General features: G+C 43.6%; 1 protein-coding gene across 1 annotated transcript in view; it reads left to right on the plus strand.

Annotated features, from left to right (window-relative positions):
* The first annotated feature begins 862 nt into the window (after positions 1-862).
* Positions 863-26,098, plus strand: part of ttn.1 (titin, tandem duplicate 1) — a 253,662-nt gene continuing 228,426 nt past the window's right edge. The window contains exons 1-30 of the mRNA XM_056612257.1: positions 863-966; positions 1,425-1,628; positions 12,872-13,159; positions 13,366-13,451; positions 13,988-14,208; positions 14,528-14,723; positions 15,621-15,797; positions 16,017-16,130; positions 16,497-16,706; positions 17,316-17,378; positions 17,486-17,744; positions 18,115-18,178; positions 18,280-18,492; positions 18,577-18,719; positions 18,868-19,007; positions 19,198-19,425; positions 19,509-19,750; positions 19,836-20,056; positions 20,148-20,312; positions 20,402-20,570; positions 20,788-22,481; positions 22,583-22,864; positions 23,015-23,281; positions 23,421-23,693; positions 23,852-24,115; positions 24,217-24,477; positions 24,673-24,933; positions 25,047-25,310; positions 25,394-25,654; positions 25,820-26,080. Coding sequence (XP_056468232.1) covers positions 876-966; positions 1,425-1,628; positions 12,872-13,159; positions 13,366-13,451; positions 13,988-14,208; positions 14,528-14,723; positions 15,621-15,797; positions 16,017-16,130; positions 16,497-16,706; positions 17,316-17,378; positions 17,486-17,744; positions 18,115-18,178; positions 18,280-18,492; positions 18,577-18,719; positions 18,868-19,007; positions 19,198-19,425; positions 19,509-19,750; positions 19,836-20,056; positions 20,148-20,312; positions 20,402-20,570; positions 20,788-22,481; positions 22,583-22,864; positions 23,015-23,281; positions 23,421-23,693; positions 23,852-24,115; positions 24,217-24,477; positions 24,673-24,933; positions 25,047-25,310; positions 25,394-25,654; positions 25,820-26,080 — 7,582 coding nt within the window. The 5' untranslated portion in view covers positions 863-875. The remainder of the gene's footprint in view (positions 967-1,424; positions 1,629-12,871; positions 13,160-13,365; positions 13,452-13,987; positions 14,209-14,527; positions 14,724-15,620; positions 15,798-16,016; positions 16,131-16,496; positions 16,707-17,315; positions 17,379-17,485; positions 17,745-18,114; positions 18,179-18,279; positions 18,493-18,576; positions 18,720-18,867; positions 19,008-19,197; positions 19,426-19,508; positions 19,751-19,835; positions 20,057-20,147; positions 20,313-20,401; positions 20,571-20,787; positions 22,482-22,582; positions 22,865-23,014; positions 23,282-23,420; positions 23,694-23,851; positions 24,116-24,216; positions 24,478-24,672; positions 24,934-25,046; positions 25,311-25,393; positions 25,655-25,819; positions 26,081-26,098) is intronic.

The following is a 26,098-nucleotide window of genomic DNA, read 5'->3' on the forward strand; positions in this document are numbered from 1 at the left end:
ATGTCCATGGTGACTGACTTTATATGATCTACAAGTCCATGGTGACTGCGATATACAGCCCACAGGTCTTTGATTGACTTGACAGCCTACTGGTCCATGGTCGCTCAGTTTATAAATCAGACAGGTCCATGGTGGCACAGTTTATAAAGCCTACTGGTCCATGGTGTCTCAGTTTATAAAGCCTACAGGTCCATGGTGTCAGTTTATAAAACCTACCGGTCCATGGTGTCTCAGTTTAAAGCTTACAGGTCCATGGTGGTTCAGTTTATAAAGTCTACAGGTCCATGGTGGCTCAGTTTTTACAGCCTAAAGATCCATGTTGGACAGCAGGTGCAGACCAACAGAAGTGATGACTTGGGTCCTTCTGGTCTATATATACCCTGTTGCTTCCTCTCAGCTGCTCTCAGACGTATCTGTCCTCCTCCTGTCTCTCTCTTCATAAAAGCAATGCTGATATGTTTCACAATTCTGGTTCAACCAATCCTTTAGGATGCGCTTCCATAAGCCCCAACCCTAGCTGATCTTTAAAGTTGGCTTTCATAAGAGCTAACCACATACTTATGATATAAAGTTTCATGACATCTAAAGGTCATATTCGACCAAAGTACACGGTCAAATAAGTAATTGGTTTGTTGCTCATCAAACTTTATAAATTCACTCATCTTTACCTTTACAACCATACTATCCTGTAAAATAAGCCTAGCATATTTTTAACCCAGAGACACTTTAAACACTTCAGTGGTAGCACACCAAAAAAAGTATAGCGTGTTTGCACACATTTAAATGTATTTTCTTGTAACATTATCTCTCTCTCTCTCTTTCTTTCTCTCTCTCACTTTCTCCCTCTCCCTCTCTCTCTGCAGGTGCCGAGCAACATGTCGACACAGGCGCCAACATTCACACAGCCGCTGCAAAGCGTTGTGGCACTAGAGGGTAGTGCTGCAACGTTTGAGGCTCAAGTTACTGGTAAGAACAATCACTTCCTGTCCAATATATTCCTCAAATTAATCTTTAATCATTTTTAAATAAATTTAACCAAAATGGAGGATTACAGGATCCCAACACATAGGTCTACACTTATTCACTGTTCAAGGTTTAAGCATGGAATAGTTTAAATAATATTTCCCAATGCTACATAATCTACATAAGCTACATAATATTGATAATATAAATATATATGAAGTAGAGCTTTTGGTCTTCCATTTGTTTTAAATCTGTGCAAAAGGTCCCCTGTTTCCAGTTCTGCCAATCAGTTTTTCCATACGTAGTGCATCAGCCTGACTGAGATTTTTGCTGTTTGTAATGCCAACTGGTGAATAGTGCTAAGTGGTGGATCGTTCTAACTGGGAGATTGTGCTCATGGCGTCTGCTAACTGGTAGATAGTGCTAATTGCTCATGCTAACTGATGCCTAATGTCCACCAGGTTCCCCAGTTCCTGAGGTAAGCTGGTTTCGTGATGGCCAGGTCCTTTCTGCTGCCGCTCTTCCCGGCATTCAGATCTCGTTCAGCGATGGCCGCGCTGTTCTGAGGATCCCTGCAGTGACTGCCACACACAGTGGAAGATTTTCTGTGAGAGCCACCAATGGTGCAGGACAAGCCACTAGCACTGCTGAGCTCCTAGTTACAGGTGAGACATGACAAATGTACCACTTCTGAGCCCATAGTTACAGGTAAGACATGAGCAGGTAGTACAGACAAGCTCCTAGTTACAGGTAAGCCATGAGCAGGTAGTACTGCTGAGCTACTAGCAGTGGTGTATAAAGTACTCAAAAGCCATACTTAAGTAAAAGTACAGATACCTTACTGGAAAATTACTTAAGTAAAAGTAAAGGTCACCTTTTAGAATAGTACTTAAGTAAAAGTATTAAAGTATCTGATCTTTACTGTACTTGAGTATCAAAAGTACTTTTCTGATATTAAATGTACTTAAGTACTGAAAGTAAAAGTACAAGTAACTGCTGTTAATAAAAAAGCGCTGAAAGAACCTTACTAGTTTAAAATGTTGTGCTGGTGGTATTTATTTTGAGGTTGTGAAGTTTCTAATTTTTTGATTGAGACCTGTATGATTTTGCTTCGATTATTGTTGTTTCCCCTTCGTTGTTGATCTTTTTTGAAAACATCCTTCCACTGCATATTGCAGTCCATTTTGCCATGATCTGGATGCTGTCGCGGAGTTACTCCAAAAAAAAATCACTGACACTGACAGATATCGTAGCCCGACCTATTATCCCGCAAGCGCTGGTACACGTTACTTAATATTGATTTTGGTGTCATCCAGGATCGCGGATTTTCGGAAAACTTAAGTCCCTGCCCAAAAAGGGTATTTAAAGATAGTGTTGTAATACTGCGTGTACAAACCAGCCTGATACAAATAGTAGAATTTTGATAGCCCTTGCCCTCGTCCTAGCCATGCATTTGTGTGTTGACAGTCGTAGGAGTTTTGATCGACGTAGCAACAGTAACTAAGCAAGGGGGCTTTGCGAACGTGCGCTGGGACAGCTGATTCGCCAAACAGGCTCGCAGTCTGTGTTCTACCACAGTCCCCGACGTTATTCTCATATCTCTCATGATTCATTTTTTTTTTCTAAAGCTGAGTTGATTTTGTAACGAGTAACGAAGGTTTCAAGGGAAATGTAGCGGAGTAAAAGTATCAGTTTTCTTCGCAAAATGTAGCGAAGTAAAAGTACAGAGAAATATAAGTAGTAAAGTAAAGTACAACTAGAACTGCAAGCAGTTATGCAGGGGTCCAAGAAGTGTGCATTTCGCCGGCACAACGCGACAAGAAATGTGCGTTTCGCCGGCACAACGCGAAGCATGTGTTTAAAACGCTACCCTGAACCTGTGGATACAAAGGATTTGACTGTGGTAGGAGTAGCGAGAAGTCAGTGTAGCGTTTTCGCGGCGAAATTCTGTAGAAGATATACAATTCCCTCGTTTATTGCGCCCCCTAAAGGCGGAATCTTCCGAATTTTTTTACGGACGACGTTAAGGTTGGCACCAACATGTGTGTAAAATTTGGACTCGATCCGATGTCTAATTTTGGATTTTTGGGATTTTTGTTATTCAACGTCTAATTTAGCTCATAAACCAATATTCAAAACGCTACCGTTTCGTCGTCGAAGGTCGGATCAAAAAACTGTCCGATAATTTCTTTGCGCGTGCGTCTGAAAATGTCGTGTGCAAAGTTTGGTGTCGATTGGTCAAAAAATGTGGGAGGAGTAGGGAAAAAACAGTTTTGCGGTTTTCGCGATTTAGCGAAAAATATTCATAGACGCAAATGGGCGTGGCCTAGGCCAAAAGATGCAACAGACTCCAGTGAATCTGTGTGTACAAGTTTTTGGACTCTGGGAGGTTCGGTGTGGGAGTTATAGCCCTAAACGCGTATTCCTTGGTATAGCGCCACCTAGTGGCCGGCGTGTCTGGATTTTGTCGTCTGCCGAGAACTCAGGGACCTGGATCTAGTCATGCAATTGGCATGTCGGCACCATTTACGGTTTGGGCTGTGGGCCCACTTCTAGGGGGGAATAATAACTAGAACTGCAAGCAGTTATGCAGGGGTCCAAGAAGTGTGCATTTCGCCGGCACAACGCGAAGCATGTGTTCGAAATTGAGGAACGGCGTATGCCAAAAGATGCAGCTGACTCCAGTGAATCTGTAGATATAACGTTTTTGATTGTGGGAGCTTCGGTGTGGGAGTTATAGCCTAAAACGCGTTTTCAGAATATTCCATTGGCCAGTTAGGAGATATATTATTTCGTCGTTTATTTGCGCCCCCTTGTGGCGAAATTTTCCAAAGACAATTTTCCTTTGCCAAATAACTCCCGCCCACATTAATAATTCTTGGCCATATTTTTTATATAGACTCGGGTTTGCCCCTTGATGGTTCCCTTATAGTTTGAAGAACATTCTTTCGGCCAATTAGAAGATATACAATTTCCTTGTTTATTGCGCCCCCTAATGGCGAAATATTCCGAATTCTTTATTGAACTCCATTAAGGGTAGCACCGACATGTGTGTAGAATTAGGACTCGATCCGATGTCTACTTTTGTATTTTTTTGTATTTTTGATTTTCCACGTCTAATTTAGCTAATAAACAAATATTCAAAATGCTACCGTTTCGTTGTCGAAGGTCGGATCAAAAAAGTGTTGATGATTTCTTTGCGTGTGCGTCTGAAGATGCCGTGTGCAAAGTTTGGTGTCGATTGGTCAAGAAATGTGGGAGGAGTAGGGAAAAAACTGTTTTGCGGTTTTCGCGATTTAGCGAAAAATATTCATAGACGCAAATGGGCGTGGCCTAGGCCAAAAGATGCGGCAGACTCCAGTGAATCTGTGCGTATAACGTTTTGGAATGTGGGAGGTTCGGTGTGGGAGTTATAGCCCCAAACGCGTATTCCTTGGTATAGCGCCACCTAGTGACCGCCGTGTATGGATTTTGTTTTCTGAGTAGCGGTGCCGGACCTGGATCTAGCCATGCTATTGGCATGTCCGCACCATTTACGGTTTGGGCTGTGGGCCCACTTTTAGCGCGGGAAGTATAAAAAGAAGAAGAATCCTTACAAAAACAATAGGGATCCAACCTGTTGGCTTGGACCCTAATAATAATCCTTACAAAAACAATAGGGATCCAACCTGTTGGCTTGGACCCCTAATAAGAAAAATCCTTACAAAAACAATAGGGATCCAACCTGTTGGCTTGGACCCCTAACTAGAACTGCAAGCAGTTATGCAGGGGTCCAAGAAGTGTGCATTTCGCCGGCACAACGCGACAAGAAATGTGCGTTTCGCCGGCACAACGCAAAGCATGTGTTTAAAACGCTACCCTGAACCTGTGGATACAAAGGATTTGACTGTGGTAGGAGTAGCGAGAAGTCAGTGTAGCGTTTTCGCGGCGAAATTTTGTAGAAGATATACAATTTCCTCGTTTAGTGCGCCCCCTAATGGCGAAATTTTCCGAAATTTTTATCGAACGTCATTAAGGTTAGCACCAACATGTGTGTAGAATTTGGACTCGATCCGATGTCTAATTTTGGATTTTTTGGGATTTTTAATTTTCCACGTCTAATTTAGCTAATAATTAAATATTCAAAACTCTAACGTTTCGTCGTCGAAGGTCGGATCAAAAAACTGTCTATGATTTCTTTGCGTGTGCGTCTGAAGATGCCGTGTGCAAAGTTTGGTGTCGATTGATCAAGAAATGTGGGAGGAGTAGCGAAAATACAGTTTTGCTGTTTTCGCGATTTAGCGAAAAATATTCAAAGACGCAAATGGGCGTGGCCTAGGCCAAAAGATGCAGCAGACTCCAGTGCATCTGTGTGTACAAGTTTTTGGACTCTGGGAGGTTCGGTGTGGGAGTTATAGCCCCAAACGCGTATTCCTTGGTATAGCGCCACCTAGTGGCCGGCGTGTCTGGATTTGGTTATCTGAGTAGCGGTGCCGTACCTGGATCTAGTCATGCAATTGGCGCGTGTGCACCATTTACGGTTTGGGCTGTGGTCCCACTTTCAAGCCAGTTAGTATAACTAGAACTGCAAGCAGTTATGCAGGGGTCCAAGAAGTGTGCATTTCGCCGGCACAACGCGACAAGAAACGTGCGTTTCGCCGGCACAACGCGAAGCATGTGTTCAAAACGCTACCCTGAACCTGGGGATACAAAGGATTTGACTGTGGTACGAGTAGCGAGAAGGGAGTGTAGCGTTTTCGCGGCGAAATTTTGTAGAAGATATACAATTTCCTTGTTTATTGCGCCCCCTAATGGCAAAATTTTCCGAAATTTTTATCGAACGACATTAAGGTTAGCACCAACATGTGTTTAAAATTTGGACTCGATCCGATGTCTATTTTTGGATTTCTTTGGATTTTTGATATTCCACGTCTAATTTAGCTAATAAACCAATATTCAAAACGCTACCGTTTCGTCGTCGAAGGTCAGATCAAAAAACTGTTTCATGCATTCTTTGCGTGTGCGTCTGAAGATGTCGTGTGCAAAGTTTGGTGTCGATTGGTCAAGAAATGTGGGAGGAGTAGCGAAAAAACAGTTTTGCGGTTTTCGCGATTTAGCGAAAAATATTCACAGACGCAAATGGGCGTGGCCTAGGCCAAAAGATGCAGCAGACTCCAGTGCATATGTGGGTACAAGTTTTTGGACTCTGGGAGGTTCGGTGTGGGAGTTATAGCCCCAAACGCGTATTCCTTGGTATAGCGCCACCTAGGGACCGGCGTGTCTGGATTTTGTTATCTGAGTAGCGGTGCCGGACCTGGTTCTAGTCATGTAATTGGCGCGTGTGCACCATTTACGGTTTGGGCTGTGGTACCACTTCTAAGGCTTACGAAATAATAATAACTAGAACTGCAAGCAGTTATGCAGGGGTCCAAGAAGTGTGCATTTCGCCGGCACAACGCGACAAGAAAGGTGCGTTTCGCCGGCACAACGCGAAGCATGTGTTCAAAACGCTACCGTGAACCTGTGGATATAAAGGTTTTGACTGTGGGAGCTTCGGTGTGGGAGTTATAGCCTAAAACGCGTTTTCAGAACATTCCATTGGCCAAATAGGAGATATACAATGTCGTCGTTTTTTGGTGCCGCCCTGTTGGCGAAATTTTCCAAAGACAATTTTCCTTTGCCAAATAACTCCCGCCCACATTAATAATTCTTTGCCATATTTTTTATATAGACTCGGGTTTGCCCCTTGATGGTTCCCTTATAGTTTGAAGAACATTCCTTGGGCCAATTAGAAGATATACAATTTCGTATTTTATAGATCCACTGACCTGGATCTAGTCATGCAAAAACTTAGCAATAATCGTACGCTGTAGAGGTACGCTGTAGAGGTTAGCACCAACATGTGTGTAAAATTTGGACTTGATCCGATGTCAAATTTTCTTTTTTTTTTTGATTTTTGATTTTCGACTTAAAACTTAGCTAATAAACAAATATTGAAAATGCTACCGTTTCGTCATCGAAGGTCGGATCAAAAAAGTGTTCCATGCCTTCTTTTTGTGTGCGTCTGAAGATATCGTGTGCCAAGTTTTGTGTGAATTGGTCAAGAAATGTGGGAGGAGTAGGGAAAAGGCAGTTTTGCGGTTTTCGCGATTTTGCGAAAAAAAATTATAGACGCAAATGGGCGTGGCCTATGCCAAAAGATTTCTAATTCTTGATTTTTTTGGATTTTTGATTTTCCACGTCTAATTTAGCTAATTAACAAATATTCAAAACGCTACCGTTTCGTCGTCGAAGGTCGGATCAAAAAACTGTCCGACGATTCCTTTGCGTGTGCGTCTGAAGATGTCGTGTGCAAAGTTTGGTGTCGATTGGTCAAGAAATGTGGGAGGAGTAGCGAAAAAATAGTTTAGCGGTTTTTGCAATTTAGCGAAAAATATTCATGGACGCAAATGGGCGTGGCCTAGGCCAAAAGATGCAGCAGACTCCAGTGCATCTGTGTGTACAAGTTTTTGGACTCTGGGAGGTTCGGTGTGGGAGTTATAGCCCCAAACGCGTATTCCTTGGTATAGCGCCACCTAGTGACCGGCGTGTCCGGATTTTGTCGTCTGCATAGTCTTCACTGACCTGGATCTAGTCATGCAATTGGCGTGTCGGCACCATTTACGGTTTGGGCTGTGGTACCACTTTCTTGGTAGGAAGTATAATAAAAAGAATAATAATCCTTACAAAAACAATAGGGATCCAACCTGTTGGCTTGGACCCCTAATAATAATAATAGGAATAATCCTTACAAAAACAATAGGGATCCAACCTGTTGGCTTGGACCCCTAATAATAATAAATATAGCTGCGAGCAGCAATGTGGGTGTCAAGCATAATCGGACTCGGTAGGCTAATTCTGCCGGATGGACGCAATTGGCCTGGGGGCTACATGACGACCGCCTCGGAAATCGGCAATACCGACAGCCGGTGGGATGAGTAAATGGGAAAAAGGACCCCACCTAGAGGTAAGGGCGCAATGCAGTCTGCCTGACAGAACAAATGTCACAAATACATAGGGGTATTCGGAACAATATCCCTAAAAGAGACACCATGTAAACAAGCATCCCTTCTGGAGGTGGTTCGTGAAGCATCTGATCCAGTGGGAATTGCAGTTTATATTTTAAGTGGGCGGAATGGTAAATATAGTCATTGTTGCATTATACATTAAGTACCGCTTATCGCCACACGAGTGCAGTGTCTACCCATTAATGAGCGCCGTCAAGTTTGATTGCCTGTCACGGCCAAACGGTTTTGAATTTGAGAAAGCTGTTTAACACATTAGTTCAGCTTGGTCTGAAGATCATATATGCAGAGTTTCATGAAGATTGGACATAATTTGTGGCCTGTGGGAATTTACAACTGATTTTGACAACTTTCAACATGGCGGCCAAGTTCTGATGTTGCAATGAGAAATAATTTATAAGCTATATGAGTAGGTCTGACAGTATCATCAGACATTGAAAATGAGTTTGAAATGTACTCATGTGAAGAGAGAGGAGTTAAAACACGTCTTCATTAATTATAGCGCCCTCTAGAGGTCAATGGTCACCAAATTCATTGAGTGTCCCCATGATGATGTTATGGGTCTATATATCAAGTTTGGTTATGATATGTCAAAGGGCTGCAGAGATATTGGCGTGTTTCCGGTTTGGCGGCTTCGCGGTCTAATATCATTGGCTGTCGCGGATATTTCTGCAAGAAATAATGTGCTAGCCATACGGGGAGGTCTGATAGTATCACCAGACATTAATAATAAGTTTGAAATGTACTCATGTGAAGAGAGAGGAGTCAAAACACATCGACATTAATAACAGCGCCCCCTAGAGGTCAAAGGTCACCAAATTCATTTAGTGTCACCTTTATGGGGTCATAGGTCTACCTACTAAGGTTGGTTATGATATGTCAAAGGGCTGCTGAGATATGGGCTTACATCCGGTTTGGCGGCTTAGCCGCCAAATTTGATTGACTTTAGCGGGCAAATGGTTTTGAATTTGAAAAATCTATTCGATGTTTTTTATCAAGCATGGCCGGGAGATCATGTTTGCCAAGTTTCGAGATGTTTGGACAAGATTTGTGATAGAAGTAGCATTTGGATGGTTTTTTACATAAACCAAGATGGCGGAAATATACCTCATGGCGCAATGACGTCATAGGGTGTGTTGAACTGGGCTTTGTTTAAGGAATCCAATGATACCTGGTTTGTGAATATTGGTCGAATGGGTCAAAAGTTATGAACATGAATGCATGTCCAACTTTGACCTGTTGGTGGCGCTAGAGCTTTTGGGCTAGCGACCTGAGATTGGGTTATGGGCTAATGGGGCTGTCTTGAACCAGTGTGCCAAATTGCACAACTTTTCGCCAAGCGGTTCTAAGGGCTGCCATTGACTCCCATTGAAGGATAATAATAATAAATATAGCTGCGAGCAGCAATGTGGGTGTCAAGCATAATCGGACTCAGTAGGCTAATTCTGCCGGATGGACGCAATCGGCCATTGGGCTACATGACGACCGCCTCGGAAATCGGCAATACCGACAGCCGGTGGGATGAGTAAATGGGAAATGGACCCCACCTAGGGGTAAGGGCGCAATGCAGTCTGCCTGACAGAACAAATGTCACAAATACATAGGGGTATTCGGAACAATATCCCTAAAAGAGACACAATGTAAACAAGCATCCGTTCTGGAGGTTGTTCGTGAAGCATCTTATCCAGTGGGAATTGCGGTTTATATTGTAGGTGGGCGGAATGATGAATATAGTCATTGTTGCATCATACATTATGTACCGCTTGTCGCCACACGAGTGCAGTGTCTACCCATTAATGAGCGCCACACGAGTGCAGTGTCTACCCATTAATGAGCAACGTCAAGTTTGACTGGCTGTCACGGCCAAACGGTTTTGAATTTGAGAAAGCTGTTTAATAAATTTGTTCAACTTGGTCTGAAGATCATATTTGCCAAGTTTCATGAAGATTGGACGTAATTTGTGGCCTGTGGAAATTTGCAACTGATTTTGTCAACTTTCAACATGGTGGCCAAGTTCTGATGTTGCCATGAGAAATAATTCATAGGCGATATGGGGAGGTCTGACAGTATCATCCGACATTGAAAATAAGCTTGAAATGTACTCATGTGAAGAGAGAGGAGTTAAAACACGTCTTCATTAATGATAGCGCCTCCTAGAGGTCAATGGTCACCAAATTCATTGAGTGTCCCCATGATGATGTTATGGGTCTATGTATCAAGTTTGGTTATGATATGTCAAAGGGCTGCTGAGATATTGCCGTGTTTCCAGTTTGGCGGCTTCGCGGTCGAATATCATTGGCTGTCGCGGATATTTCTGCAATAAATAATATGCTAGCCATTCAGGGAGGTCTGATAGTATCACCAGACATTAATAATAAGTTTGAAATGTACTCATGTGAAGAGAGAGGAGTTAAAACACGTCTTCATTAATTATAGCGCCCCCTAGAGGTCAATGGTCACCAAATTCATTGAGTGTCCCCATGATGATGTTATGGGTCTATCTATCAAGTTTGGTTATGATATGTCAAAGGGCTGCTGAGATATTGGCGTGTTTCCGGTTTGGCGGCTTCGCGCTCGAATATCATTGGCCGTCGCGGATATTTTTGCAATATATAATATGCTAGCCATACGGGGAGGTCTGATAGTATCACCAGACATTAATAATAAGTTTGAAATGTACTCATGTGAAGAGAGAGGAGTCAAAACACATCGACATTAATAACAGCGCCCCCTAGAGGTCAAAGGTCACCAAATTCATTCAGTGTAACCTTTATGGGGTCATGGGTCTATTTACCAAGGTTGGTTATGATATGTCAAAGGGCTGCTGAGATATGGGCTTACATCCGGTTTGGCGGCTACGCCGCCAAATTTGATTGGCTGTAGCGGGCAAACGGTTTTGAATTTGACAAATCTATTAGATGTTTTGTATCAAGCATGGCCAGAAGATCATGGGTGCCAAGTTTCGAGATGATTGGACAAGATTTGTGATAGAAGTAGCATTTTGAGGGTTTTTGACATAAACCAAGATGGCAGACATAAACTTCATGGCGCAATGACGTCATAGGGTGTGTTGAACTGGGCTTGGTTCAAGGAATCCAATGATACCTGGTTTGTGAAAATTGGTCGAATAGGTCGAAAGTTATGAACATGAATGCATGTCCAACTTTGACCTATTGGTGGCGCTAGAGCTGTGGGGCTAGCGACCTGAGATTGGGTTAATGGGCTAATGGGGCTGTCTTGAACCAGTGTGCCAAATTTCACAACTTTTCGCCAAGCGGTTCTATGGGCTGCCATTGACTCCCACTGAAGGATAATAATAATAATAGGAATTCATACAAAAACAATAGGTTGTCTCGCAACATAGTTGCTTGACACCCAATAATAATAATAATAATAATAATAATAATAGGAATTCGTACAAAAACAATAGGTTGTCTCGCAACATAGTTGCTTGACACCCAATAATAATAATAATAATAAGAATTCGTACAATAACAATAGGTTGTCTCGCAACATAGTTGCTTGACACCCAAAAAGAAAAATCCTTACAAAAACAATAGGGATCCAACCTGTTGGCTTGGACCCCTAATAATAAAAATCCTTACAAAAACAATAGGGATCCAACCTGTTGGCTTGGACCCCTAAATATCCAAAAAAACTACTTAAGTACAGTAACGAAGTATTTCTACTTCGCTACTATACAACACTGGCTACTAGTTACAGGGACGACATGAGCAGGTAGCACTGCTCAGCCCCTAGGTATAGGTGAGACATGAGCAGGTAGCACTGCTCAGGACATGACCAAGTTGCACTGCTGAGCTATTAGTTACAGGTGAGACATGAGCCGTCAGCACTTCTGAGATACTAGTTACAGGTTAGACATGAGCAGGTAGTACTGCTGACTGAGCTACTAGTTACAGGTGAGACATTCTTTCACCTGGTAGAATGGAACCGTTTCAACAGGAATTGACTTGAATCAAATATAATCAAAACATACAATCAACATTTTAGCAGCTGCAATAAAGATATCATGAAGTCGTATATGTCGTCATTCAAAGTTAGTATTTTGTAGATGTGGTGAGTTGTAGTTGTTGGTCTTGGTTGAGGGCCCGCTACATGAACTTGGGTCTGGGCGGGGTGTTGTTAGGAGCTGCCTACTACGTTGCTTCCCTTAACGCAGGGGTGCCCAACCAGTCGATCGCGGTCTACCAGTAGATCGCCGACAGATCCCAAGTCGATCAAGACTAATGAAATTAAATTTGCGCGGGACATATACGCGCGGTAGCGCATGTGCTGTTAACAGCAGTTGAAAGCCTTCAACAGTAGTTACACACTCCTAAACGTTGGCATGGCTGAGGGGAAACAAGCTAAGACCTACCATTTTCACCCTGAGTGGGAGGAAGATTATTGATTATCGTTGAGAAGGTGCCGTGCGCAGACGGAATGAAACCCCCACTGAAGTCCGTAGGTTCACGATACAACCCCACCCCCCCCCCCCCCCCCCCCCGTCAACAATTGTTCTCTACCCCCCCCCCCCCCCCCCCCCTGGCTTGAAGGTAGGTTTGCTGGTAGATCTCGGGAGGTTGGCTACTTGAAAAGTAGATCTTGGGTCAAAAAAGGTTGGGCACCCCTGCCTTAACGAGACCCTGAAGCTTGTTAAAAAGGAATTAATGAGGATCGTAATTCTCCCCACCATTCTTTGCTAGGATGTTAAAGTGGACAAGAGAAGGATAAAAACATGTCCAAGCACAGATTCATGTGCCCCGTGCAATTACTCCAGCGTTCTTTGACTTGTGCTATATTTCGGTTTTTCATCAGAATAAAACAAACATAGACTTATTCAAATCTCTTCCTTTTGTTGACAGCTGAGACTGCGCCACCCAACTTTATTCAGAGACTTCAGAGTTTGACAGTAAGACAAGGAAGCCAAGTGAGACTGGATGTTCGTGTGACAGGAATCCCTACACCTGTGGTGAAGTTCTACAGGGAGGGAGCTGAGATACAGAGCTCCCCCGATTTTACGATTGTTCAAGAAGCAGACCTTTACAGTTTACTGATTGCTGAAGCCTTCCCAGAGGACTCTGGGACATACTCTGTGAATGCCGCAAACAGCAGCGGAAGATCTACCTCTACTGCTGAACTTCTGGTTCAAGGTATTGTTTCACTCCACACCTTTCTGATCACCTCACACTCACAGCAACATAGATACTTTTGATAAACAGCCATATTTCAATAAATGTCCATGGTATCTTCTTAAATTTGACGTGTAAAACATTTCTAAAAGCTTGACATGCAATAAATGGCTGCGGTTTCCATATAAAAATGCTTGAATGGGTTTTGAATTTGTCCTTGTGTTCAGGTGAAGAGGCCGTGCCTGCGAAGAAAACCAAGACTGTGATTTCCACTTCTCAAATGTCTCAGAGCCGCCAGACCAGAGTGGAAAAGGTACTGCTGGACAAACTCGCTCTAAGTCTTAACCTAGCCCTAATGCTAACCCTAGTCCTAATGCTAACCCTAGCCCTTAGCCTAGCATTGATCACATCCCTAGCACAAACCATTTTTGAGATACTAGAGTAGCATTCTATTTGTACTGTCATGGAGGACAAACTATGGAATGGAAAAATGTAATAATCGAATAGCAGACTTTAATGCATGGTTGCTGAACAGCTGTGGGAGAAACAGTGACGTGGGATAAACAGTGTGTTGGTGGGATAAACAGTATGTCTAGCCCTGCAGCGGGATAAACAGTGTGTCAGTTGGATAAACAGTATGTCTAGCCCTGGAGTGGGATGAACGGTGTGTCAGTGGAATAAACACTATGTCTAGCCCTGTAGTGGGATGAACAGTGTGTCAGTGGGATAAACAGTGCGTCAGTAGGATAAACAGTTTGTCTAGCCCTGCAGTGAGACAAGCAGTGTGTCAGTTGGATAGCATGTGTGTCCTACCTTGCGCAGTTACAAACTCTGCTCTCCTGTGTTCAGCGGGCCGGGGCTGGTTTCCAGACCACCACCATGACTGAGATGCAGGTAGAAGGAGGCGGCATGACTCAACATTTAGCACACAAGACTCCCCCAAGGGTTCCTCCCAAACCCACCTCCAAGTCCCCCACCCCACCGTCTCTGGTGGCCAGGGTGGCCGGAGGTCGCCATCAGTCTCCCTCCCCGGTCCGACACGTGAAGGCCCCCACGCCCACGCCTGGCAGGTAACATCTACACCCCTGATACACTGGATGGGTTCGGCTATCTTCTTAATCAGAGTACAGTTTACAGTTTCACATGAACGAAAAGTCATGGTCTGTATCATTAACTCTGTTACGCTTAAAATGTGAAATAATATAGTGAGGAGCTAATACTGCACCAATATTCACTGATCAATAAATGAAATGAGTACTGGTGCAGTGCTAACTTATGGTTATCTTATTATATACCTGCAAAGCCTAGTGCTGTGACAGGAATGAGCAGGTCTTCTCCAATCCCCAGGCCAATTTCTCCCTCCTCAAGAGTCTCGGTGTCCCCCATCAGGCCTGTCAAGTCCCCCCTCACCACCCGCAAACAGATGGCTTCAGGGGCCGACGTCCTGCCCCCCTGGAAGCAGGCCGGCTTCATGAGTGAGGCCAGCTACACCTCTATGACCTCCACCTCTACCCAGCTTAGAACCTCCTCCACTCAGATGCAGATGGAGCAGCACTGGGAACAGCAAGTGATGGCTGTCAAAGAGGTAGGAGCCCTAGTGGTTGGAGGCAGACAAAACATGGCACTCGAGAGCTGGTTGTCTAACGTAACCTTACTCACCTCTTCCTAGAAAAGAGAGACCGACTGGGTCTCATGTCCCAATATCACTCTACATATCTTCTATCCCTATCTCTCTTCTCTTATTCAATGCCTCTTCCAAGACCATATCACACTGGCTTTGCCTCTCAGAATTTGCCTCTTAAAATGCGTAAATTAATCATCAATCAGCATTGTGTGAAATGGACCTCCCATTGAAGAATCCTGCATATTTGTAATAATGTCTCATCATCACCATCATCTTCATCTTCCTCCTCATCATCATAATTTAAATAATGCCACTTAACTGTAAATTGAGCCTCAACAGTTTACAGTAGAGCCTCAACAGTAATTACTAGCCTCAACAGTTTTCAGTAGAACCTCCACACGAGAGAGTAGAGCCTCAACAGTTTACAGTAAAGCCTCAACAGTAGACAGTGGAGCATCAATCAAAGACAGGATTGTCTCAACAGTACACAGTAGAGCCTAAACAATAAAGCATCAACAGTAGAGACAAGGGGGCCTATGGAGACCTGGAGTGACGAGGTATTCAACAGTCTCTTCCCTCATGGTCTTCTACTATCTGTGGTATTTATGTCTAGCAGGTGTTTCTTTCTTATTGGCTTATCCTCCTCCATAATGTTCAGGTTGCTGTCTGAGTGAAGGTCGCCGCTTCAACTTGTTAAATCGCTCCGGTTCATCTGGCGATCTGAATTTATCAAGCTGATGATTTTGTAGCCATGGATACGCTGAGATATATGTTCTGTGTCTATCCAGCTGATGCTGATGTTGCCATGGATACTATATCTATGTGCTGTATCCAACAAGCTGCTTGTTCTGTCTCCAGGGGGAGGGAGTTGGAAGAGTAGGGGCATTGGCCACCGTGATGGCTGCTGTTGACCTAGCTCGTGTTCGTCAGCCTGTGCATGTGGAGCAATCTGGAGCTGAAGAGGAGCCTGTAGCCCTACAGCTGCAGGCTGCTGCTCCACACGTTAGCCTTGATCTAAATGTGCCACTCTCCCAGGTTAGAAGGGGTCTTGGCAAACAGAAATGACAAACTATCAATTTGATTATATGCTATTCTCCATTTTAATATCCACATGCCATGAATTTGAATAGAAGCTACTTTAACTGATTATAAATCAAGATCAAAGTCTTGTCATTTTTGCGTTGTTTTAAATTAAGAAATCATATCAATTATATACTGTTATATGGATAATGATAACTCTGTTGGTCACTCTAGATTCAAAGAACCACAGAAACCAGCAGCCAGGTGGAAGCTGGTCTTACCCCTTCCCCACTTCCAAAGTTCACAGTTTCTAAAGTTACTGTTCCTAAACATGACTCTAGCTATGAGGTAAGGACAGGCACCTCCAGGCAAGCAGTATAAACTAACCTAACCTAATACAGTTACCTGTAGAGGAAGTGTTTATTATCCTTTACCAGCCAGTCACCCAAAAATATTTACACATTAATGTGTGGGTAGGGTAGCAGTAGCATGTAGCTTCCTCTTTTCTAGTGCTCACTGCTTTTCTGAGATGCTGAATAGCTAACAGTAGAATAGAATGAACAACTCAAGTCAAGGATGACTTTCCTTTTCGTTGATAGTCTTAACCAAACTAACATAGCCGTCACCCAAAGGTCTTGGCTTCTAAACCTCAAGATATCTCAAAAGCTTTTCTCTGGTTGACGTTGGTAACACTGTTCTCCCCGGATCGGTCAGGTCTCGAGGGCAGGCTCTGCCATCTCCTCTCTGCAGAAAGACTTATCCTCCCACTCAACCACTAGAATGATCATCAAACCAGTCAAGTCTCCAAGTTCTTCTTGTAGGGTTGTGGAGACACGAGTGACCACAGAGCCCTCTCTGTTCAGAGATGTGGTGTACACAGGCAGCATGGAGGGGATGTATGAGGACTGGGAAGCCCTGGGGAAGGTTGGTAGTCCAGCGTACCAAAATCCTTGGGATTTCTGTCATAGACCAGTTCATACTGGCTTCCAAATCAGAAATCCCTCTTTCAGGAATAATGTTTCCTATGAGACCAGTAGCTACCGACACAATGTTAACTGTCTTCAACTCTTTCAGGAATGACAGCTCTTACTAGACCAGTAGCAATGACCATCTTCAAGTCATTCAGGAATAGCGTCTCCTACTAGCCCAGTAGCTATTACCATCTTCAAGTCTTTCAGGAATAGCATCTCCTACTAGCCCAGTAGCTATTACCATCTTCAAGTGTTTCAGGAATAGCGTCTCCTACTAGACCAGTAGCTATGACCATCTTCAAGTCTTTTAGGATTGACAGCTCTTACTAGACCAGTAGCTATGACCATCTTCAAGTCTTTCAGGAATGACAGCTCCTACTAGACCAGTAGCTAAACACACACTGCTTACTATCGTCAACTCTTTCAGGTTATTCCTCCTGGTGCCTCATGCTGTTTTCTAGTGCTCAATGTATTGATGTGTATGATTAACTGATAAATGTGGAGATAACGTGTTTATGAAGCGAAAGGTATAGCAAAGAGATGACCTATCACTGTCTTGCAGGAGACTGAGGGTGCTGCTGTACCCACTCCCACAGAGAGTGTCGTTCCACCCACGCTGCTGGCTGTAAGTCTTTCTCCTCATCACAAGACAGTTTTGTCATAGTTAAAGCATGGCGAAAATACAGCTGGTCTTCAACACTTTGATTCTGGATTCATATTTTCCCCTCATAGGGCTTAAAGAACCTGACTGTTACAGAGGGCGAGTCTGTGTCTCTGGAGTGCCAGATCACTGCTAATCCCAGCCCGATCATCATGTGGTTCAGAGAGGACTACAAGATCGAGAGCTCCATTGACTTCCAGATCAGCTATGAGAATGGATTTGCACGTCTGGTGATCCGTGAAGCCTTTGCTGAAGACAGCGGCCGCTTTACCTGCACAGCAACCAGCGAGGCTGGGACAGTCAGCACGTCCTGCTATCTGCTCGTACAGGGTTAGCACCAATTAACACACATGCACAACATTTCCTGTTATCTATTGGTGCAGGGTGCCTCCCAACATAATAATATGTTCAATCCGAGGATTTTCCCACTGCAGCAGATCTTTACGTAGTGAAAACATATCTTCATAAATCTTGAGAGACCTTTATCTATATTTCTCTGTGTTACCATCATCAGGTGTTCAAAACCTTTATATCAGTATTTTTTATAACAATCGGTGGACATTGCTTGTGAATACTGGCCCTAAACACAATTCTTCATTGAACCATTCACCAGTCTGTATCAGAGCATGGTGTATATCCATTATTATTGCTGATTATTTCAAGGTTTGGAACATTGTAGTAAATGTATTTTTCTTTTTAGTGTCAGAAGAGATTGAGAGCCGAGAGGAAATGGTTGCCATCTCCAAGCAAGTGCACATTTCTCAGTGAGTAGAACAAACCAGTCCCAGTTGGTATGCAGATCACCAAGTTTGTAGTCATTGTGTGTATTAGTACCAGTACTTGATTGAGCAATATCTTTTACTAGAGTGACAGAGGTGTCAAGAGAGGAGACAATGTCCGAGATCAGCATAACTGAGTCTGATACCAGTGCTGCCATTGCACCATTCTTCATCAAGAAGCCCAGCGTCCAGAAGCTGATGGAGGGAGGAAGCGTTGTGTTTGAATGCCAAGTCGGAGGAAGCCCTAAACCACATATTATCTGGAAGAAGAGTGGCTTGCCCCTCACTACCGGATACAGGTATATTCCAAAACATTTGACCTTTGTTACAATCTGCCGGATTATGAATTTATGCATCAATAATCTGCCCCATGTCTTTTTCAGATATAAAGTAGCCTACAAGAAGGAGACAGGAGAATGCAGATTGGAGATCTCCATGACCTTTGCTGATGATGCAGGAGAGTACTCTATTTTTGCCAAGAACCAGCTTGGAGAAGCCTCAGCTTCCGCCACTCTGATGGATGAAGGTTTGCCAACAATTTTATCTTCAACACAATCTAACAACACAAATGGGTCCAAATGCAGGAAAATAAATAATTCAAGTCAATTGTTTGGGAATGGTTGTCAACAAAAGTGTTTACAATGCGAGTGGTTTCAATGTGTTGTGTTGCACAGAGGAATATGAAGCCTTCCTGAAGAAACTAGAAGCTACCTTTACCACTCAAGTGACCTCCATGGTGCTGGAACCCAGTGTGGGCGATGTTGCTCCTGGTGTTATGTCCTCTCAGAGGACCACCACCATTACATCCGGACAGGTCAGTCCTCTATCATCGGTCAGACGAATTGAAACCTGAGCTAAAGTAAGGTCCTTAAAGTAGTATTAAGCTCACATTAAGTCACACATGGTAGGAACATACGTTCTCAGTACACAGCTTGTGTATTGTGGCCTAATAGTAATAATGCATACTTACTATGCATATTCTTTTATAAATGTACAATCTACAGGAATTTCATCTTTCTGCGATTGAGCAGAGGATCATCCAGGAGATTGAGCTCAGGATCATGACAATTACCTATCAACACATTGTAACCGAGGATGGAGAACTAATGGTGACTGCAGCAGAATATGAGGCCTTGCAGCCAGGATTTGCCACACCTGTCAAAAACTACAGGATCATGGAGGGAATGGGAGTCACTTTCCACTGTAAAATGGAAGGAATCCCACTTCCCAAGGTAAGCAACTACGAAAATGCAAATTTTGATGAAGGCTCAATAAGAATATACCAGAATTCTTAGACCATTTTTAACGTCAACAGATTGCTTGGTACAAAGATGGCAACCGTCTTCAACATGGCGGCCGTTGTCAGATGGAGGTTCTCCAGGATGGCAGAGCCAGCCTTCGTCTGCCTGTGGTGCTTCCAGAGGATGAGGGCGTTTACACCGCCTTTGCCAGCAACATGAAGGGTAATGCTGTCAGCTCTGGGAAGCTGTATGTCGAACCCTCTGGAGCAGCAACTCCTCAGGCATACAATCCCCAGCCAGCAATGCAGAGAATCAGGTATGTTACCAGAGAAGAGATGAATTGCAGTAAAGCTTCCTTTTTTTGGATATGATGATACTTAGGAATTTCTTATATTTTCCAGGTCTACCTCTCCTCGTTCTATGAGTCGCTCACCTGGCCGTTCTGCCAGCGGCTCTCCGGCTCGCAGGCTTGATGAGACGGACGAAGCTCAGCTGGAGAGACTCTACAAACCTGTCTTTGTCCTGAAGCCTTCCTCATGTAAATGCACTGAGGGGCAGACTGCCAGATTTGACCTGAAGGTTGTCGGAAGGCCGATGCCTGAAACATACTGGTTCCACAATGGTAAGCACAAAAAATTCCTTCTAACAATCAATTATTATCATGCAGGTCATGCGGCCCACTTTTGAACATTAACTTATCCTCTTCTACACAGGTCATCAAGTTGTGAGTGACTTCACCCACAAGATTGTTGTTAAAGAAGATGGAACACAGTCTCTGATAATTGTAACAGCCATGCCTCACGATTCTGGAGAATGGACAGTTGTTGCTCAGAATAGAGCTGGAAAATCCTCCATCTCCATCACTCTGACTGTCGATGGTAAGATTTCAGATAAATTAGTGATTTAACATATTTTCATACAAACGTGAGAGACATGTGATGCAATGAATGTTCTTAAACATCCACAGCTAAAGAAAGCCTGATACGTCCCCAGTTCAGCGAAAAGCTGAAGAACATCAGTGTGAAACAGGGAACTCTGGTGGAGTTGGCTGTCAGGGCCATCGGAAACCCCATTCCTGACATTGTCTGGCTGAAAAACAGTGATATTATTACTCCACACAAGCATCCTAACATCAGGTATGATTTATACCATGAGGTTTTTGTGATATTTTCTTTATGAGATAGTCCCTCTATCAACATTGGCTAATTCACCTTTGTCATTTTAATATTTCCCATGTAAGTCATCATCCACAGAATATTGGGCTTTTGAGATTAAATTCAAGAGGGATCATATGAATATTTAAAAGAAAAACATAAAGTAATTGTGTTTCAATATTGGTATTGGCTTCTTCAGGATCGAAGGAACTAGAGGAGAGGCCAAATTCCAGATCCGTTCATCTGTTGGCTCTGACAGTGCCTGGTACACAGCTACAGCCATCAACAAGGCTGGAAGAGATACCACTCGCTGTAGGGTCAATGTTGAGGTAGAATTTGCTGAACCTGAACCAGAGAGGAAGCTGATTATAACCAAAGGAACCTACAAGTCAAAAGATATTGCTGCCCCTGAATTGGAGCCCCTTCATCAACGTTATGGCCAAGACCAATGGGAGGAGGGAGACCTTTATGACAAAGAGAAGCAGCAGAAACCACAGTTCAAGAAGAAGCTGACTTCTGTCCGAATGAAGCGTTTTGGGCCAGCTCATTTTGAGTGCAGACTGACTCCTATTGGTGACCCCACTATGGTCGTTGAGTGGCTGCACGATGGCAAACCTCTTGATGCTGCCAATAGGCTGCGCATGGTCAATGAGTTTGGCTATTGCAGTCTGGACTATGAAGTTGCCTACCCTAGAGACAGCGGTGTTATTACCTGCAGAGCTACAAACAAGTTTGGTGTTGATCAAAATTCGGCCACCCTTGTGGTTAAGGATGAGAAAGGCCTTGTTGAAGAGTCCCAGCTCCCCGAGGGAATAAAGGGAGCACACAGAATTGATGAGATGGAGCGTATGGCTCATGAGGGAGGACCCACTGGTATAAGTGCTGATGATGAAACAGAAAAGTCAAAACCATGCATTGTTCTGGTTCCAGAACCAGCTGTAATTGTGGAAGGAGAAACGGCGAGATTCCGTTGCAGAGTGACTGGTTATCCAACACCAAAGGTAAACTGGTACCTTAATGGACAACTCATTCGCAAGAGTAAGAGATACAGACTGCGTTATGATGGCATTTACTACCTGGAGATAGTTGATGTCAAATCGTATGATTCGGGAGAGGTCAAGGTGGTTGCCGATAGCAACCTGGGCTCAGCTGAACACAAAGTGAAACTGGAGATCCAGCAGAAGGAAGACTTGAGAACACTTCTTCGTCGTTCAGATGGCAAAGTTCCAGAAGCTGTTTCTGAAGCAGGAAAAACACAATTCGAGCTTGTGAAGGTGGAGAAAACTGCAGAGGACTCTCAGCTGAAAGAAGTTGTTACACTGAAAAAGACCCAGAGAGTTGTCCATGAGAAATCCACAGAAGAAACAGAGGAACTGAGAGGCAAGTTTAAGCGCAGAACAGAGGAAGGATTCTATGAGTCAATCTCTGCTGTGGAGTTGAAGTCTCGCAGGAAGGATGAGTCTTATGAGGACCTACTGAAGAAGACAAAGGATGAACTGCTTCACCGTGCCAAGGCAAAAGAGGAGGCTGAGAAGTTAAAGGAAGAAGAACGTCGTAAAGTTACTGCTACCCCATTAAAACCAGAGAGGATTAAGCTCTCTGCAAGCATGGTAGCCCCGAAGATCATTGAGCGCATCACCAGCCAGACAGTTGCACAAGGTGATGAAGTTAAGTTCAGGGTAAGAGTTATCGGAAGACCAGAACCAGAATGTCAGTGGTTCAAGAATGGCGTTCAGCTGGAGAAGTCAGATCGGATTAACTGGTACTGGCCCGAGGACCAGGTTTGTGAGCTGGTGATCACAAATGTGACCCCAGAAGATTCGGCCAGTATCATGGTCAAAGCCATGAATTCTGCTGGGGAGACTTCTGGTCATGCTTTCCTGCTAGTGCAAGGTAAATTAACATTGACATCATGACAATATACCTGTATAACATGTATTTATAATTTACGCAATGTTTCAATGAATCATCCTCAATAATACTTCTTCCTATAGGAAAGCAAGTCCTCACCTTCACACAGAAACTTACAGAGGTCAATGCCAAGGAGAAGGACACCATGGCCACCTTCGAGTGTGAGACCAACGAGCCTTTCATTAAAGTGAAATGGATGAAGAACAACATGGATATCTTTTCTGGAGACAAATACAGGATGCATTCTGACAGAAAAGTCCACTTCCTGTCTGTGCTGATGATCTCTATGAAAGACGATGCAGATTACAGTTGTGTTGTTATCGAAGATGACGCAGTCATAACCACTTCCAGGCTAAGCGTTGAAGGTAACATTTCTGATATGTGATCTCATTATTTAGAGCGACTTGAATGTATGTAGATAAAACATTTTCATCTCACGTATTTTCTCTCCTAAACTAAATATGGCATTAACAATTGATTGTATTAAATGATGCATAAATTAATGATTCTTCCAGGTGCTCCGTTGGAGATAGTGAAGAACCTTGACAGCACTGAGGTTCCTGAATCCTACTCTGGAGAGTTTGAGTGCATCGTGACCCGTGAAGATGCTGAGGGCACTTGGTATTTTGGAGACAAAGTGATCTCTAGTAGCAACAAATACATAATTTCCTCCCGCCGTGGAAGACACACTCTGTCAGTCAAGGAAGTCAAGAAAGAGGACCAGGGGAAATACACCTTCAAAGTGGAAGATTTCAAGTCAAGTGCATCTCTCAAGATGAAATGTGAGAAATATCATTGTTACATGAAAAAACTATTGTTATTGGTATTTGGGGTTTTGAATAACAAATTTGCTAATCCCAGTGTTCCAGATTAGAGCTGCACACAGGTGCATGGTGTTTACAAATGTCTATGTCCTTGCAGTGCGACCTGTGACACTGATGCAGCCCCTGAGTGATCTGACAGTCTGTGAAGGAGACATTGCTCAGCTGGAGGTGAAGTTCTCCCAGGCGAACGTTGAAGGAACCTGGATGAAGAATGGCCAGGTCCTGTCATCCTCCAACCGTGTCCACATTGTTATCGACAAACAGATACACAAACTCCTGATAGAGGACACCATCAAAGATGACTTTGGAACATACTCCTTTATGATTCCTGCTCAGGAGATCTCAACCTCTGCAAAGCTGACCGTCCAGAGTAAGAGTCTTAACGTATAAAATTTCTTCACAATTATCGGGGAATTATCCTGAGATGGAAAACACATTTAAAGTACATTTATAGGTGGCTAAATAATATCATATAATCATTGATGTTATCTTTGTGATCATAACACAATCATGTCCTCTGTGGTTTAGCTATCGGAGTCTTGATCACGCTGAAGGATATCAGTACTATTGAGGGAACCAAGGCTGTTCTGGAGACAAAGATCTCAGTTCAGGACATCACCGCTGTCAAATGGTACCAAAATGATGAACTGCTGATAGCCAGTGAGCGAGTTCAGATGGTGTCCAAGGGGGCCAAGCAGCGTCTGGTCTTCAACAGGACCTTTGCCTCAGATGAGGGACAGTACAAACTGGTGGTGGGAAAGGTTGACACCAGCTGTAGACTGTCTGTACAGGGTAATCTGTTCAATTAATACCATCATTGTTTTTGAAAAAAATAAAATAAAAGTAAATCTGTCAGTGTGAACGTCAAATTAAACACAAATTTTTCCTCACAGAGGTCACGATTGTTAGCCCAATGAAGGACAAGGTGTGCTCAGAATCTGAAAATGTCACCTATGAAGTTGAAGTCTCACACCCTGGCATAGATGCTTTTTGGACCTTCAATGGTCAGCCCCTCAAAGCCGGACCGAAGTACAAGATGGTGTCCAAGAAGAAGAGCCACTCTCTCACTGTGCTGAATGCCATGAAGGATGAAGAAGGGGAATATATGTTTGGTGCTGGAGAAAAGTCCTGCTCTGCCACACTTACTGTTTCAGGTATATTATTTTATATAATAATGGAGTCGTTGGAAACCTGGATGAACCTCAGACACAAGAATTTTTCTAGTTGACCTCAGTACAGAATTTTGTGTTTTCAAGCCTGATATGAAACAAAGTCTGTGGTTTCTAACCCTAACCCTTTGTTACATTTTCTTTATTGTTAAAACAACTGCACTTATTTTCCCACACTAGGTGGAGCTATCAGGAGGCCCCTCTTTGACTTGGTGGTTGCCGACTCCCAGACTGTTGAGCTGGAGTGTGAGGTGGCCAATGCCTCTGTCGAGGGGAAATGGCTAAAGGACGGCCAACAGTTGGACTACAGCGACAACGTTGTGAGTGAGGTGAATGGCGCAGTAAGACGCCTGGTGATCATCATTAGTAAAGCTTCAGACATTGGAGAATACACCTACCAGGTGGCCAACTCCAAGACCACAGCCAGTCTGAAAGTCGAAGGTTTGTCCTCACACAAGTTACATAGACATTGAAAAAGAAAAAACATAAAACAGAACTTCAATTTCGAAAAACTTAAATAATTGTTGGGCTTAACTTGGTCTTTACATTTGCAGCTGTGAAGGTCAAGAAGACCTTGAAGAATCTCAAAGTTGTTGAGACCAAGGATGCAGTATTCAGTCTTGAGCTGACCCATGAGAATGTGAGAGGATCTCAGTGGATCAAGAATGGTTTTGAAATCCTCCCTAGTGATAAATATGAAATCTCTGTTGTGGGTACAGTCCACACACTGACAATCAAGAACTGCAACACCCAGGACGAGTCTGTTTATGCTTTCAAATTGGGGAAACTGTCTGCCAACGCTAGACTCAATGTCGAAAGTAAGTGCCTGCATTAACGTTTTTGTGGAAAGCTGGACCTGAGTGCCAATGTCTTTAAAAATCAATGGTCAATGTTCTTGCAGCGATCAAGATCCTGAAGAAGCTGAAGGATGTGACCTCCCTGCTGGGAGCGATGGTAACATTTGAATTGGGGCTGTCAGAGGATGACATCCCTGTGCGATGGATGTTAAATAACGTGCCGCTGGAAGCCAACAAGCAATTTAGTATGCTCTCAGAGAAGAAGAGTCATAAGTTGATCATCCAGGAAGTGGACTCCAGTAAGAAAGGAGAATACACTGCTTATGCAGGCCACCTGCATTCCAGTGCTCACCTCATTGTGGAGGGTAAGGGTCAAATAATTGTTTAGCCAGAGACTACCTCAAAGGATTATTTGGTTTGGATCACTTCCTGTTGCATACTATGCACACAACACGGTGTGTTTACCATGAAATCAACTCAACCAATCCAAATCAGTCTTCTCCAAATAATAAAGCATTTTTTCCATTCAGCTCTCAGCGTGACCAAGCCCTTGAAGAATGTGGAGGTACCAGAGACCCATGTGGCCACTTTGGAGTGTGAAGTTTCCCATTTTAATGTCCACTCTACTTGGCTGAGGAATGGTGTGGAGATGGAGATGAGTGAGAAGTTCAGTATTGTGGTCCAGAGCAAACTTCACCAGCTCAAGATCATGAACACGACCACTGAGGACTCTGCAGAGTACAGCTTTGTCTGTGGAAATGACAGAGTCTCTGCGACTGTTACTATTCTTCGTGAGTATCCAGTACACT

This window comes from Gadus chalcogrammus, chromosome 16, assembly GCF_026213295.1.
Source record: "Gadus chalcogrammus isolate NIFS_2021 chromosome 16, NIFS_Gcha_1.0, whole genome shotgun sequence".
Taxonomy (NCBI): Eukaryota; Metazoa; Chordata; class Actinopteri; order Gadiformes; family Gadidae; genus Gadus; species Gadus chalcogrammus.